The sequence below is a fragment of the Nomascus leucogenys genome, chromosome 21 (assembly GCF_006542625.1).
Source record: "Nomascus leucogenys isolate Asia chromosome 21, Asia_NLE_v1, whole genome shotgun sequence".
Lineage (NCBI taxonomy): Eukaryota > Metazoa > Chordata > Mammalia > Primates > Hylobatidae > Nomascus > Nomascus leucogenys.
Genome location: NC_044401.1, coordinates 46,117,700 through 46,135,371, shown reverse-complemented (window position 1 = coordinate 46,135,371; position 17,672 = coordinate 46,117,700). Strand labels below are relative to the sequence as shown.

The window sequence follows — 17,672 nt, the reverse complement described above, 5'->3', positions numbered from 1 at the left end:
GCCAGGTGCGGTGGCTCACGCCTGTAATCCCAGTACTTTGGGAGGCCGAGGTGGGTGGATCACGAGGTCAGGAGCTCGAGACCCACCTGGCCAACATGGCGAAACCCCGTCTCTACTAAAAATACAAAAATTAGCTGGGTGTGGTTGGGCACGCCTGTGATCCCAGCTACTCAGGAGGCTGAGGCAGGACAATTGCTTGAACCCGGGAGGCAGAGGTTGCAGTGAGCCGAGATCACGCCATTGCACTCCAGCCTGGGCAACAGAGCAAGACTCCGTCTCAAAAAAACAGAATGCTTACAGATAGGGAGGCAAGAACCAAAGTGTAGAAACTAGAAGAAGAGGAGGGTGGGGAGTGGACTGTCATTTATGATTTCTAACAGTCACTCAAACTACAGTTTCTTTTCTTTCAGGGCTTTATCTTAGGTAATAGTTGCACAAGTTGTAAAGAAGCATAAGACAATCTGTATGGCTTGATTTATTTTCAGTATAATAGCTAGGTAGAGAAAACTACAGCCGTATGCAAATATGAACTCCAAATAAAGCCGGGCGCGGTGGCTCACGTCTCTAATCCCAGCACTTTGGGAGGCCAAGGCAGGTGGATCACTTGAGGCCAGGAGTTCAAGACCAGCCTGGCCAACATAGTGAAACCCTGTCTCTACTAAAACTACAAAAATTAGCCAGGCATGGTAGCACATGCCTGTAATCCCAGCTACTTGGGGGGCTGAGGCACGAGAATAACTTGAACCGGGAAGGTAGAGGCTGCAGTGAGTCGAGATTGTGCCAGTGCACTTCAGCCTGGGTGACAGAGTGAGACTCTGTCTAAAAAAAAAAGGAAAGCCATATAAAATAGGTAAGTTATACCCCAAGCTGTGTTTTTGCCTTTGTTGTTGTTTCTGAGACAAAGTCTTGCTCTGTTACCCAGGCTGTGGTGCAGTGGTGTGATCTCAGCTCACTGCAGCCTCGACCTCCCAGGCTCAAATGATCCTCCCACAACAGCCTCCCAAGTAACTGGGACTACAGGCAAGCACCACCACACCTGGCTGGTTTTGTGTTTTTTTTTTTTTTGGAGATGGAGTCTCACTCTCGCCAAGCTGGAGTGCAGTGGCGTGACCTTGGCTCACTGCAACCTCCGCCTCCCGGGTTCAAGCAATCCTCTCTGCCTCAGCCTCCCAAGTAGCTGGGATTACAGGCGCCCACCACCACGCCCAGCTAATTTTTGTATTTTTAGTAGAGACGGGGTTTCACCATGTTGGCCAGGCTGGTCTTGCACTCCTGACTTCAGGTGATCCACCCGACCTGGCTAATTTTTTGTACTTTTTGCAGAGACGGTCTCACCAGCTCAAGCTGGTCTCAAGTGATCCTCCCACCTTGGCCTCCCAAAGTGCTGGGATTACATATGTGAGCCACTGCACCTAGCCATGTTTTTGCCTTTGAGATTGGAGAGAAGCATTCTCAAAAAGCCTTGATGGAGGGTCTTTTCAACATGGGTCTTGAGAAATGGATGACATCTGATTAGGAGAGGCACCCGTCCAGGCTTACTTACTAAAAGTATGTTAAAGAATATGGAGAATAAGGCCAGACATGGTAGCTCACACCTGTAATCCCAGCACTTTGAGAGGCCAAGGTGGGCAGCTCACTTGAGGTCAGAAGTTTGAGGCCAGGCTGGCCAACATGGTGAAACCCCGTCTCTACTAAAAGTATAAAAATTAACCGGGCATGGTGGCGCATGCCTGTAATGCCAGCTACTTGGGAGGCTGAAATGGGAGAATCACTTGAACTGAAGGGGCAGAGGTTGCAGTGAGCCAAGGTCGTGCCACTGCACTCCAGGCTGGGTGACAGAGCTAGACCCCGTCTCAAAAAGAATATGGAAAATAAAGGGAAACATAAAGCCTGTAATGGCAATAGGTGTACTTTGAGGAGAATAGAAAATACGGCTGATTCAGGCCATAGGACATATTGGGATTGGATATAGACAACCTCAAACTACAGTCTTATCAGAGTCTACATTTACATGTTCACTTTTGCATGCCTCGAAGACAGGGATTTTAGATACTTAGTATTTCAGGAGGGAAGTTTTATGTCACCATCTTCCTAGTATGGACTTTCCTCTTTTTAAACTCCCTGCTTTCAAGTGAAACTGCAACATTCTGACGTTATATACGATTTTTAGTCTTTAATATTTCTCTAAGAACACCTAATCATTTATGATAAGATTCCTCATTTTAATATGCAGACATTCTAGATTTTGACTTGGGCTAAGAAGTTGTACCCTCGTTTTCAGAAAATTCATTCCTTTATTTCTTTTTTCTTTTTTTTTTTTTTTTGAGAGGAGTCTCGCTCTGTCACCCAGGCTGGAGTGCAGTGGCGCAATCTCGGCTCACTGCAAGCTCCGCCTCCCGGGTTCCCGCCATTCTCCTGCCTCAGCCTCTCCGAGTAGCTGGGACTACAGGCGCCCGCCACTGCGCCCAGCTAATTTTTTGTATTTTTAGTAGAGACGGGGTTTCACCGTGGTCTCGATCTCCTGACCTCGTGATCCGCCCGCCTCGGCCTCCCAAAGTGCTGGGATTACAGGCGTGAGCCACCGCGCCCGGCCTCATTCCTTTATTTCTTAAACATACATTGTTATCTAAGACTTGATGCATTTTTCAATCTTCACCTTTCTGATTTCCCAGGAATTGTGATTTTTTTCAAAGGTGCACATCTGTCTGTGTCCCCTAGGTGTTCAGAATCTTTCAGCCCTGACTTTCTGGTGATGTGATCACCTGGGGATGATTTGTGTTGTCACTCCTCTACCCTCACAAGAGATTGTACCAATGTGTTAAACAAAGAAACTTTAGTGTGCCTTATATGTTCTGTGACCAAAGGTGTTAAGACTTTTCAACTCCAGAAACCTCTGCTTCACCTAATTTAAGTGTTCTGAGGCTTACTGTTTATATTCTTACACATTTCTCATATCCAAATATGACAGCTAAGAATTTTGTAGTCATGCCAGGTCCTGAGTGTGGAAGCTGACAAAGAAACATTTTTAGGGGACCTAATCAGTTCTGGAGAAGCTCCAGAAGACCTGATCTTTAGAATTTCTAGCTCCTGGGACCCAGCACAAGAAGATCTGATCAAAGAGTTTAACAAAGTATTAGCCTCTTGAAACTTAAATTCAAATCATAAAACTTCTAAGGGAAAATTATACCAGCTCAGTTGCAACTGGCTCTACATTATCTGAGATTTTATATATTTATATAAAATAAATATTTATATATAAATTTAATTTTATTTAAATAAAAATGTTTTGGAGTACATAATATATTCTTATGGTTAACCAGATATATATGTAGATTGATAAGTATGGAAAAGTTGTACAGTGAAAAGTCTCATTCCTGTTCCTCTCTATCCATTTTCCCTCCCCCCAGAGAGTAACACTGTGTTAGTTTTTCGGTTTATATTCCTTCGAAGTTTTATGCTACAAATGCAAGTGTACATTTTCCACCTTCGATCTTGGATACAAAAAGGGAGATTTGTACTCCACTTAATTGGGAGCCAATCTTGCCGACTGTTTTATCCCTGAATTATTTTCCTTGCTGAAAAATACTGCCTTGGGGGAGTAAGAGTGGTTAAGTATTTTATCTAGTGATTTGATGTCCTCAACTTCACCACTGCCTCTTTATTTAAATGAACCACAGTAACTGAATACTTGGGGTCTGTGAACCACAGTAACTGAATACTTGGGGTCTGTGAAAAGTTTTTTAAGCCACATTACAGAGTTTGGACTTTGTCTCAGGATCAGCGGATAACCTTTGCAGTAGAAAGCTGCTTAAAAGCAAGGGGGTGGTATAGATTTGGACTTTGGAAGATCATCCAAGCAGAGTGGACAGTAGATTAGAGGAGCGTGGGAGTGGGCTAGGCCAGTCAGGAGGACTGGTGAGAGATGGTGATGCTAATCTGAATTTAGGGCATTGGCAGAGAGGCCAGAGAAAAGTGAGTGGATTGGGGCAATGTTTAGGAGTAGAATCAACAGACTGGGCAATTAGTGGAATGTATGGGGTGAAGGAGAGGAGAAGGAAATACAGATAGCACTCAGGTTTTCATTCTTTAGAGTGCAAGGGAGCACAGGGGAAAGATTTTGAGGAGTAGTGGAAGATAGGCTGAGCTTTGGCTATGTTAAGCAAGTACAAATATCTACTAAATCAGTTGGTTTTGTAGATCTGGAGTTAGGAGAGATTTGGGCTGATGGTAGAAATTTGGAATTTAGCAATATGTAGATCATAATCGTGAAGCTTTGTGAATGACAAGTCACATAGGAATGTATAGATTGAAAGACTGATTGGAAGATAGCTGAGGACTGAAGAATGCCAGCACTTTAAGGATGTTTTCAAAGTACAACCACCTGAGGTCAGCTGGGCATGGTGATGCCCATCTGTAGTCTCAGCTGTTTGGGAGGCTGAGGCAGGTGGATCAAGGGCTGCAGTGAGCTAGGATCAAGCCACTGCATTCCAACCTGGGTGACACAGTGCCGGGCCTTTAAAAAAAAAAAGGAAAGAAAAATAAAGTATAACCTGAGGACTACCAGCATGTGAATCCTGTGGATGAGCTATAAAATTCAGATTCAGATTCCTGAGTCCCACGAGGACCTTGATGTATTCACATCCCTCTGAGAGACCATCAGTAGTGTTTTTAAGAAACATTTCGACCGGGCATGGTGGCTCACGCTTGTAATCCCAGCACTTTGGGAGGCCAAGGCAGGTGATCACCTTAGGTTGGGAGTTCAAGACCAGCCTGACCAACATGGAGAAACCCCGTCTTTACTAAAGAGAGATGGGTGTGGTGGTACATGCCTGTAATCCCAGATACTCGGGAGGCTGAGGCGGGAGAATTGCTTGAACCTGGGAGGTGGAGGTTGCAGTGAGCCAAGATCGTGCCATTGCACTCCAGTCTGGGCAACAAGAGTGAAACTCCGTCTCGGAAAAAAAAAAAGATTTCAGGAATTTTTTGCAGGCTACAGTTGGAGATATAAGAGATGGGTGAAGGAAGTGAGTACTACAAAAGAAGCTTCAGGAGTGACCAGAGAGTGAAATAAAAGGAAAGCCAAGAGAAAATAACACTGACAAGGAAACAGATTTTTGAGAAGGAGGATGATGCCAGCTGTTGCATTGCCAAAAGGATCAAGTAAGAGGAGAGCTAAAATGAATCACTGGATATTTCAACATGAAAATAGTTGGTGACTTTGTCAAGAATATTTCCCTACTATATAGTGCTGGAGGCAGAAGCTAGATTCTCATAGGCAGTGCAGTGAGTGGGAATGGAAGAAGTGGTTATTGCTGGGGAAGTGATGCCTTGTGAAAGCTTGGCTATGAAAGGGGTAGATATTGACAGAGTGTTAATAGCTGGGTGTATTGTCAAGGGAGTGTGTATTTTAATCTATCAGATACCTGAGTTAATTGATAGGCTGGTGAGAAGAAGTTTATAGAGATAGGAAGTTAGGAAATAGGAATATGGGGTGTAGCTGGAATGGAATCTAGAGCGTTAGATGGGAAGAAATCCTAGCGGGAGGGAAAAAATGATGTAGATACGGGGAAGTGTGTAAGTTGATTGGCAGGAGGTAGAGGTGGGAGTCGTTCTCATCTGATGGTTTTTGTTTATCTGTGAAGCTTGGTTGTTTGGAGAATGACAGGTGGTACATCAGAAGTTTTTGGTCCTTATGGAAAATGGCAGTTAATAGATGAGGGAAGCAAATTACTTGAGCAGAATTAAGATTGAGGTTAGAGACCATGAGTTTATGATTGCACCATAATGTATCTTCTAGCTCCTTAAAGTTTTTCCTGTTTTGTATTTTCAGAGTAATTTTTCATACCAACAGATTTTTTTTTATCTATCTCAGTTCCACGAGGTAAATTGTGAAGTGTGATATCTTGACTTTCAAAATATCAAAAGAAAGTATCATTTTATTTTAGAGTTTTTTGGATTTATATTGGTGTGTAAATGTTTAAGGCCAGCATATGGTTAAATAGAATCAGTTTTGTTATTCTCGGGAACTACTGTTTTTCTTTCAGTTTTTGACTGCTTGTTTTCATTTGAAAAACGATGTTTTATTTGTTTCCTGTTTCAGGAGATTTACTGACCTTAAGCACTATAGTGATGAACTGCAGTCTGTCATCTCACATCTTCTTCGAGTCAGAGCTGTAAGTGATCGCCAAAAGCTTTTTGATGCACATGTGTAAGGAAGTGCTTCTCATTTAATCATTATGTTTTTAAGTAGTAGGTGGTATTTATCATGAATAACTGATTTTTGCATTTGAATTTAATATGTTCATCATCCAAACTGCACTTTTTAAAAGAATGTGAAATGGTTTCTGTTATAAACAACTCACTTAGCCTGTTTTCTCCATGGTTTGTAATAGAATAGTTGTTTTGGATGTTGTCAAAAGGCCTGCCGTTTCAGTGCTGGAATGTAAGTAAGTGTAGGATTTTAGATCTACATATCATATTCTTTCATGTTTTTTTTAAAGGTCTGTGAAATAGTTTATAGACATTAGGCCATCCTGTGTCTGTGCTCTTAAATTCTACCAAATAAACTAATTTCAGATAATAGTCTGCCGTGACAAAAGGGACTAGAAATCAAGGAATAATAATTATACTTAACCATATAGTTCAGCTGTAATAGGCAAAGAGGAAAATACTTTTCAGCAAATTAATGTACCTGGAAAATGTACCATCCACTCTGGTCCCTTGTGGCAACCTAGAAGGAACCTTAGAACATGCCTGTGCCAAAGGCTTTGAAAGAGACTAGGATACCAGGTAAGGTCACATTTTATGCTGATTGGAATCCGGAATCCTCTTTATTATTATTATTTTGAGATGGAGTCTCGCTGTGTCACCCAGGCTGGAGTGCAGTGGCACAATCTCAGCTCACTGCAACCTCCACCTCCCGGGTTCAAGCAATTCTCCTGCCTCAGCCTCCTGAGTAGCTGGGATTACAGGCATGCAGCACCATGCCTGGCTAATTTTTGTATTTTTAGTAGAGATGGGGTTTCACCATGTTAACGAGGCTGGTCTCGAACTCCTCCTGGCCTCAAGTGATCTGCCCACCTCAGCCTCCCAAAGTGCTGGGATTATAGGCATGAGCCACCATGCCTGGCCAGAATCCTCTTGAAATGAAATATATTGCCTGGAATTTGTTTTAATAAGAGTCCACCGATGAGCAGTGGAGAGCAGGGGCAGTTTTAGGAGAAATGAGTTTGGCCATATAATAATTATTGAAGCTGGGTGTTGGGAAATGGAGGTATATCCTTCTGTTGTGTATGCTTTTTGTATGTTTCAAGATTTCCATGACAGTACAGAAAAAATACAATAAAGGAAAAAATTCTTCTGAAGGTCTTGTATTGTCTTGATCTCCAGTTTAACTGTTCAAGAGTATCGTTGGACTCTTTGAATAAATTATAAGATACCTTCTCATAAAAGAAAAGTTACCTGTGAGAATTATTAGGCTAGAGTCAAGAACTGGGTATTAGAAAGGACTGTGGATTAATGAGATAAAATTTCTGGACCTTTGGTTTCCTTGAAATTACCCAGACAATTAGGCAATAGTTCTTGTGGGAGGTGCAGATGGGGGACAAACATTCAGAGAATCTGCATTGTACCCTCACATTGCTTCTAGTTTTTTTTTTTTCTTAAGTGGTTTTTCAGCAACTTCTCTTCTCTTCCATGCTTAATATCTTAGTAGAGCATGAATGCTCAGCTTTTAGGAAGGAGGTTTGGTATCTAAAAGTACAGGGATCTAGAAAAGTTAGTGTTAGAATGACATTTTCCATCATATATTCTCTGGAATGCTAACCCTGTAAGATGTTCCCTACTGCAAACCGTATCTCCCTTGAGCAGTCATGATTCATGTGTGGTGTTAAAGGTCTAAAAGGTCCTACAGAAAAAAAACTGTTAAATTTTATTGTCTCAATGTTTCCCAACCTTACTTGATGATGGAACCACTTAAAAAAAAAAAAAAAGAAAAACATTCAACACTGCACAGAATGCCCAAAAAATACTTGGGGGCCAGGCACAGTGGCTCATACCTGTAATCCCAGCACTTTGGGAGGCCAAGGTGGGCAGATCACTTGAGGTCAGGAGTTTGAGACCAGCCTGACCAGCATGGTCTTTACTAAAAATACAAAAACTAGCTGGGCGTGGTGGTGCATGCCTGTAATCCCCGCTACTCGGGAGGCTGAGGTGGGATAATTGCTTGAACCCAGGAGGCAGAGGTTGCAGTGAGCTGAGATCGTGCCACTGTACTTTAGCCTGGGAGACAGAGTGAGACTCCATCTCAAAATAATAATAATAATAGTAATAATAAAAAGAAGAAGAAGAAGGAAATGACATCCTAGAGAAATTAGTTTAGAGGTCTGGGGACAACCCGTAAGTTTCAAGTAGGAATAGGACTATGAGCTTTGTCCCGAAAGCTGGTCCTAGTGCAGGGGCCAGCATCTTTTTCTGAAGGCCAGATGGGAGGTGTTTTCAGCTTTGTTAGCTTTATGGTTTCTGTTGCATCTATTCAGCTCCACTGTGAACCTGACTGTGCTCCAGTGAGACTCTGTTCACAAAACAAGTGGCAGACCTGTAGTGTGTGAACCCCTAGTCTAGTGGGTACGTATTTCCTCAGAGCAGGCCAACGATAGATGGAAAACATTTTATGATCCTCATACACCTACTTGAAGTATTTGCAGTGGCGGTTCTGTCACTGTAAGATGAGATCTTGAAAGAGTTGATTTGTTCTATCATTAATGCCTAATTCCTCATACTCATGTTTGAGTAAGGAATCAGGGAGATAATTTATCCTTAGAGCTTATACTTAGAAACTGTATACCAGACATTTTTGCTAGAGCTTTTTGTAGGGTGAGCTTTTGGTCTTTGAATTTGTTTTCATAATGCTTCGGGGGAACGTAAAGCAAATTAATTACCATATTGAGGTTTTGTTTTAACTTGTAAAATTTCTGTGAATGGCTAGGCATTACACATTTCAGTGATGTAAATTGTAATTCTGTTGTTATTAAAATAATGTGTTTGTTGGTTAGGGGTTATCTTTTGACAAAGTAGCATAGAAGTATATGCATGTATTCAGCATTTATATATAAAACTATATCTCAATAGAATTGAAAATGTATCCTTTCCCTTGGTTAATTCCACTTTGGGGATTTTATTATAAGGAAACAATCGGAAGGAAAAAGGCTTATTCTCAAAGATAACTTTTTATAATACTGAAAAATTAAGAATAACTGAATTCCAACAAGATATTCAACAAGGAATGCTTGTGTATCTTGCACACTACTTAGTGGAATTTTATGCAACTATTTATAGTGGTATTAAAGGTAATACTAACCTGATGGGTAAGCATATTACCACTCTTGCTGTAGGCAATTTAAAAACAGTAATTAAAAACTTTGCAGAAAAAGAAGTACGAAAGTATAAGATATGATAAATATGTTAAGAGCACTGGTTTTAGTTTTAGGGGGATGGGATTTTCGGAGATTACGATTTTTCTTTTTTCTAAGTTTATTGTACTAAGCATGTTTTTTTGTTTTTTGGGTATTTTTTTTGCATGAAGACATAACTTTGACCTAAAGTAATTTCTATTAAATATTTATTTCAGAGAGTAGCAGATCGACTCTATGGTGTATATAAAGTACATGGGAATTATGGGCGAGTTTTCAGGTAAGCATCATACAAACTTTAAAAATAGTTAGCTTTAATTAGCTTTTTGCCTAAAAACAATAATTCTTGAACATTTATGAGTCTGGAGAGAAGATTATTTCTTTTTTTGTTTTTGTTTTTTGAGACGGAGTTTCTCTCTTGTCACCCAGGCTGACATAATGATGTGATCTCGGCTCACTGCAACCCCCGCCTCCTGGGCTCAAGCGATTCTCCTGCCTCAGCCCCCCCAGTAGCTGGGATTACAGGCATGCGCCACCACACCAGGCTAATTTTGTATTTTTAGTAGAGATGGGGTTTCACCATGTTGGTCAGGCTGGTCTTGAACTCCTGAACTCAGGTTATCTGCCCGCCTCGGCCTCCCGACCTCAGGTTATCTGCCCGCCTCGGCCTCCCAAAGTGCTGGGATTACAGGAGTGAGCCACTGTGCCTGGCATGAGAAGATTATTTTTTTCAAATAATGTCCTATAATAGTGGTTTTCAAGGCTTTCATTTCAAAGCCTTTCTTTAAATAAAAATTAGTGAGGATTTTCAATACATTGATCAGATAAAAAGTAAAACTGATTGAAGCAGGGGTTGCAGCCTTTTGCTTTCTTGACAGAATGCCTAAGAATATTTCATTGGAAATTACTCGGTTACAGAATTAGTGATTTTCTCTTTCTTTCTTTTTGTCATTTTATAATTTACAAAGGCTTTTGCAGAGTGAGTTTTGCAGTCTTAGGTTAACTTTAGTGATAAATAGAATATTTGTTTATATGACTTGCATATTTTGGTTCTTTTTGAACCACTTTCTTTTGTGAATTTTCACATGTGTTCATTATTTTGGTTGTGACATTTTAGAAGTTATTATCTAGAACTTTTTATAAGAAAAATATCCTTGCAAATGTTCCATTATAAGTCCTTTTGATTGAGTTAATTTAAAATATGGCTTATTTTACATTTTTAATTGGATCATACATTCAATTAGGATGAAATTCAAAAGGAATAAAATCTTATACAGTGAAAAGTCTCAGCCAGGTATGGTTCTCATGCTTTGTAATCCCAGGACTTTGGGGAGCCACAGCAGGAGGATGGCTTGAGGCCAGGAGTTCAAGACCAGCCTGGGCAATATAGTGAGCCCTCATCTCTACAAAAACTAAAAAATTATCTGGGTGTGGTGGCATGTACCTGTGGTCCCAGCTACTTAGAAGGCTGAGGTGGGACGATCACTCAAGCCCAGGAGGTTGAGAGTACAGTGAACAATGATTGTGCCACCACACTCCAGCCTGGGCAATGGAGCAAGACCCTGTCTCTAAAAAAAAAAAAAAAAAAAATCTCCTCATCCCTATCTGCCAACTATTTTGGTCTCCTACTCTGAAATAACTAATACCACTTCTTAGTTTCTTGTATCCTTCTAGTAAAAAATAGCACTGTTAATGGAACATATTAGCATACAAACAAATGCATTTTTCCTTTCTTTAAAGTGAAAGAGGAGGCTGGGTATAGGGGCTCACGCCTGTAATCCCAACACTTTGAGAGGCTGGGGTGGGCAGATTGCTTGAGTCCAGAAGTTTGAGACTAGCCTGGGCAATATGAAGAAACCCCATCCCTACAAACAATACAAAAATTAGCTGGGCATGGTAGCACGTGCCTGTGGTCTCAGCTACTTGGGAGGCCGAGGTAGAAGGATCACTTGAGCCTAGGGGGATTGAAAGAGCCCAGGCTGGATGATAGAGTGAGACCCTGTCTCAAAAAAAAAAAAGAAAGAAAGAAAAGGGAGCAAATTGTATACATTACATTGTTCATTTGCTTTACCTTGCTCCCCACCCCCACTTTCTTTTTTTAAAAATAGAGACAGGGTTTTGCTATGTTGCCCAGGCCGGTCTTGAATTCCTGGGCTCAAGAGATCCTCCTGCCTCAGCCTCCCAAAGTGCTGCAATTGCAAGCATGAGCTACCACGCCTGGCGTTTCCTACTTTTTGTTTGTTTGTTTGTTTTGAGACAGACTCTCACTCTGTCACCTAGGCAGGAGTACAGTAGTGCAATCTCAAATCACTGCAACCTCTGCCTCCTGGTTCAGACAATTCTCCTGCCTCAGCCTCCCAAGTAGCTGGGATTACAGGTGCATGCCACCACAGCTGGCTACGTTTTGTATTTTTAGTAGATGCGGGATTTCACCATGGTGGCCAGGCTGGTCTCGAACTCCTGACCTCAAGTGATCTGCCTTCCTAGGCCTCCCAAAGTGCTGGGATTACAGATGTGAGCCACTGCACCCAGCCCGTTTTTTTTTTTGTTGTTTTTTTTTGAGATGGAGTCTTGCTCTGTCACCCAGGCTGGAATGCAGTGGCGCAATCTCAGCTCACTGCAACCTCTGCCACCTGGTTTCAAGCAGTTCTCTGCCTCAGCCTCCCGAGTAGCTGGGATTACAGGCACCCGCCACCACACCTGGCTATTTTTTTTGTATTTTTAGTAGAGATGGGGTTTCACCATGTTGGCGAGGCTGGTCTTGAACTCCTGACCTCGTGATCCACCCACCTCGGCCTCCTAAAATGCTGGATTACAGGCGTGAGCCACTGCACCCGGTTTTTTGTTTGTTTGTTTGTTTGTTTGTTTGTTTTTAAATACAGGGTCTGACTTTGTCACCGAGGCTGGAGTGCAGTGGTGTGGTCTTGGCTCACTGCAACCTCTGCCTCTCAGGCTCTAGTGATCCTCCTGCTTCAGCCTCCCAAGTAGCTGGGACTACAGGCACACACCAGCATGTCATGCTACTTTTTGTATTTTTTTGCAGAGATGGGACTTTACTATGTTGCCAAGGCTGATCTTGAACTCCTGAGCTCAGGTGATCCACTGGCCTCGGCCCTCTGTAGTGCTAGAATTACAGGCATGAGTCACCGTGCCTGGCCCACTACTTTGGATTATTAAAAAATTTTCTCGGCCAGGCATGGTGGCTCATGCCTATAATCCCAGCACTTCGGGAGGCCAAGGCAGGTGGATCACCTGAGGTCAGGAGTTTGAGACCAGCCTGGCCAACATGGTGAAACCCCATCTCTACTAAAAATAGAAAAATTAGACAGGCATGGTAGTGGGATCCTATAATCCCAGCTACTCAGGAGACTGAGGCAGGAAAATCGCTTGAACCCAGGAGGTGCAGGTTGCAGTGAGCTGAGATCACGCCAGTGCACTCCAGCCTGGGTGGCAGAGTGAGACTCCATCTCAAAAAATGAAAAACATTTTTTCTCAGGTGGTGGGTTCTAGGTGGGGAAAAAAATTCTCATTTCTTCTGTATTTTGTGGTTTCATAAATTTTTGATTCATCTGTAATTTATTTGAATGTAAGATGTGAGATAGAGATTTAAATTTATTTAATTCATTTATTAGAGTAGTAGGTTATCCATATGTCTTTGGTTGATCAATACATTAAAATTAAATGCAAGTTGAGACAGATCAGGGTTATATGACTTTTTTAATTAAAAGAAGCTTATTGATATTATAAAAATGTAAACTCTTCATAACTAGGACCAAGGTCTATGAAAATATATGGTCAACTGTAAAAGAATAGTATAATGAGAGGAAAGATAAATAGTATTATACTTTTTGAAGTCTACCTCATGCTGTCTGACTTAACATTAATTGCTTTTAGATTTATGCACAAGTCATCTCTAATTTTTAGTATTAAACTGGAACCCAATTAAGCTTGGGAACAATGCTTATTTAAAAACAAAAATTATATCCCATAGGAGACAATGGGGGGGAAATTAACATAAACTAAACATTCTCAAAGGTAGCACATTTATTATAGCTAATAAATGAACTTTTTAATTAATTTGAGAGGCAGGTAGACAAAAGATCAATTGGTTGAATCAAACTTTAAAGAAAATTATTTGCATTAATGCCACATGATAAATATTGTACAGGTTTTTTTTTTTTGCCAGCTTAATAAATTATTAGAAAGCTACTTTACATTTAAAAAATTTCATGAGGCTGGGTGTAGTGGCTTACACCTGTAATCCTAGCACTTTGGGAGGCCAAGGAAGGAGGATCGCTTGAGGCCAGGAGTTCAAGACAAGCCTTGGCAACACAGCAAGACCCCATCTCTACAAAAATAATTTAAAAATTAGGCATGGCAGCACATGCCTATAGTCCTAGCTACTTGGGAGGCTAAGATGGGAGGAACACTTGAGTCCACGAGTTCAAGGTTATAGCGAGCTATGATAACACCACTGCACTCCAGCCCAGGTGACAGAACAACACCCTGTCTCTCAAAAAAATAAAAATAGATAAAAATAAAAACATCTTATGAAAACTGAGCCAGAAAGACCAGGGGTGATTGAGGTAATTTATTCAAGGCCTGAACTACAGCAGTTGCCAGCAAAGAATAAAGAGGCCTAAATGATAGACTTACCAATGGATTTTTTTCAGTCATTCAGCACACAGTAACTGAGCTCCTGTTATCATGGTAGGTGCTAAGAATACCAAGATCTAATTTAGGGCAGCTGAGTGCCTAAGAGGATTGTGATAGAGAATGTAGGTGGAATGGTGGGTATGAGGGATGAGTTTGAGGGTTCTCTTGTGGATAAATTACATTCTAACTAAAGATTTTTATTAAGCAGTTAGAAATTTGGATCAGGAATTTAAGAAGCTAGTAAGAATATGAGTTGTATATAAAAAGTGTGTCCTTACAGAGTGATTTTTTAAAACATAGAGTTAGTTGATAATATTAGAGGGTTAGAGCAAGTCTACAAGAGACTCAAGGGCCAAGCCTTAGGGAATATCTGCATTCAGGGATCAGGCAAGAAATTGATGAGGAACATGGAGTATGCAAAGTCAAGCAAGTGAAGGGAACACTTCAATAAGGCTTGGAATTATACTGTAGAGAAATTGAATTTAGGCCAGGCACAGTGGCTCACGCCTATAATCCAGGCACAGTGGCTCACGCCTATAATCCCAGCACTTTGGGAAGCCGAGGCGGGCAGATCACTTGAGGTCAGGAGTTCAAGACCAGCCTGGCCAACACGGTGAAACCTCGTCTCTACTAAAAATACAAAAATTAGCCGGGCATGGTGGCGTGTGCCTGTAATCCCAGCTACTTGGGAGGCTGAGGCAGGAGAATCGCCTGAACCAGGAGGCGGAGGTTACAGTGAGCCGAGATTGTGCCGCTGCACTCCAGCCTGGGTGACAGAGCAAGACTCCATCTCAAAAAAAACAAAAAAGAGAATTGAGTTTAGATGAGAAGGGGGAAAATGGGTAAGTATACCTTTGGTATTAATTTGGAAAGCAGTTTAAGTGGTATGATATTATGTCCTAGTGATCCTAGGAATAAGAGGAAAGGATTAAGGAAGGAAAGACAGCAAATTATTGATTAGTCTTTTAAGAAAGTCCTTACTCATGGATGTGAAGATGGCAACAGTAGACACTGGAAACTGCCAGAGCAGAGAGGGAGGGTGGGAGGGAACAAGGGTTGAGAAACTACCTATTGGGCACTGTGCTCACTCTGTGGGTGATGGGCTCATTTGTATCTGAAATCTCCACACCATCCAGTGTACACATGTAACAAACCTGCACATGTACATGTACTCCCTGAGTCTAAAATAAAAGTTGAAATTTTTTTTTCCAAAAGTCCCTGAGGAGAAAGATGAACTGTGGTTATTTCTGAAGGGTAATAAGACTTTTTTGAGGAGAGGCTGGGGCTGGGGTGGGATGGTGGACAGGGGAGGGATAGGAGCATGGACAAGGGAGAAGATAGGGAAGGCGCAGAGCTGTCTTAAGGCAGGGAGAGGTGAGTTGTAGAAGGCACCATGAAGTAGGTGTCTTTTTTGAGAACAAGTTTGTGTAATTGTGTGGTTTTGGGGATTGAGGGGAATGACATTGGGCAGTCTGTCTCAAACAGTGCAGAGAATTCTCTTTTGGGGGGTTGGAGGGAGGGGTGCCAATAATACTTACACTTGTCCTACTGCAAAACCTCCTTTACCTCCCTTCACCAATTCACAGGGCATTGGCCAGAAGTAGCTGTACCAAGTGCAGGAACTCTCTGAAGGCTTGAGTTTTATCAATTCATGTAAAATCTACGTTGTGTGGATACTTTAATGTTTATTTTTAAAAGTTTATTTTTCCCCACTAATGTTTAAGTAAAATTTATTCTTCAGAAAGAGTGTGCCATGTCTATTATATGGCTTCTAATATCCATGATGAAAACATCCCAGCTTGAGAAGCACTGATGAAGGCATCACTTCCGAATGTGGAAAGGATTGCTGAGCAGCGCCAGTTTGTGGGAGATGGTTTTTATCTTTTCAGTGCTGCTGACCTATAAGAGTAATGAAAAAATTCAAAAGTTGGGGGCCACATAATCGGAAAAAACTTAGTTTGTTCTTTGGTTTGCAGTTTGAGAGGGGAAGAAATACAAAGCTGGTTTTATCAGCTTTTTTTTCTTAATTGAAATTTTTTCAATATATTCCTTAAGTAATTTTTGTAAAATTATGGCAATTGGAGGTTGGATGAGAGAATGGACTAAGAAAAAAGACTGAGCTGTGACTAGAAAAGGACTGACATGAAGCGACAGATGTTATGTAGGTGAGAAATGAGCAGAAATTAGGCTTACAGAGAAGAAACAGGGAAGATTTTGTAGTATGTTCATGGTGCTGCTGATGTTATGTTTGTTTTGTTTGTTCATTTAAGTAGAGGAGTTTATTTTGTGCTCTTACATCCCTAGGCCTTTTGCAGCCTCTTTCCCCTATTAATAGCACCTGACCCAATTTAGGATAAGCCTAAAAAAGGGCTATTCCCCATAGGGGCTTATAGGACTAGTTTCATGCTCAGACAGGAACTTTCAGATCCACCTGTGCAGAAATGGACTAAATACATAGGTGGGGTTCACTCTGCAAAAGACTTAGAGAAGAGGGGGAAAGAGTTTTAAGTACCAATAACTATGCATTTAAAGCTGATGAAAGCAGTCAGGAGCTAATAGCCTAAAATGTTGTGTTCTGTTAATTGAACATTTTAAAATATCATCTTAATTCATAGGTTTTGAATCCATATGGAAGCAACCAAAAGTAACCGTCTCTCCCAGATTCAGTGTTACAGTTCCTTTCAAGAGATTCCAGGAAAATAGACAAATTTCTTTCAAAAAGCCATGTGCAAAGGCACACCAACTTGTTATGTACCTCAAAGCTCAAAGACACAAAGATGTACTTGTGTTTAATGATTCTATACTTTAATTTTTAATGTTTTAATTATATGTATGGTAAGGTGAAAAGCTTTTTTTTTTTTTTTTTGAGACAGAGCTTTGCTCTTGTTGCCCACACTGGAGTGCAATGGCGTGACCTCAGCTCACCACAACCTCTGCCTCCCGGGTTCAAGCGATTCTCTCACCTCGAGTAGCTGGGATTACAGGCATGTGCCACCATGCCCGGCTAATTTTGTATTTTTTAGTAGAGATGGGGTTTCTCCATGTTGGTCAGGCTGGTCTCAAACTCCCGACCTCAGGTGATCTGCCCTCCTTGGCTTCCCAGAGTGCTGGGATTATAGGCGTGAGCCATCATGCCCTGCCAAAAAGCTCTTTTGACTCAGACAACAAAAAAAGTTAAGTGCCTTAAGTTGGGACTGGTAGATAGAGGACTCTGTTGGAGGTTGATTCTAGGCTCAGCTCTGTCTCTGCCTGATTTTGAGTAAACCGTGTTAGGTTTCTGGGCCTGAGTGTCTATTCTTAATTGTTGGGGTAGATGAGGACAGTGATTTTCAAACCTTTTTTTAGCGTGGAACTCTTATGTTTAAACAAAGTCTCATACAGAAATATAAACAAATAGAACCTATTTCCACAGACCTGTTTGGGGCTAGAGATTTTATCCTTGATGAACACCAGACTGGGTTACCAAATTTAGCTCTAAACCTTTCTTTTTGTTGTAATTAATATTTTTCATTCCTGTCCAAAATCTTGACTCTCAGACATTCTTGGAGTCTTTTCCTTTTTTTTATTTCATGGAGCTATAAAATACTAGAGCAACCCTGGTGGCTT

General features: G+C 41.3%; 1 protein-coding gene across 1 annotated transcript in view; it reads left to right on the top strand.

The window, feature by feature from the left end:
• Positions 1-17,672, top strand: part of SNX4 (sorting nexin 4) — an 82,177-nt gene that overhangs the window by 35,783 nt on the left and 28,722 nt on the right. Inside the window, exons 7-8 of the mRNA XM_030801719.1 lie at positions 6,101-6,173; positions 9,629-9,690. Of these exons, the coding sequence (XP_030657579.1) occupies positions 6,101-6,173; positions 9,629-9,690 (135 nt within the window). The remainder of the gene's footprint in view (positions 1-6,100; positions 6,174-9,628; positions 9,691-17,672) is intronic.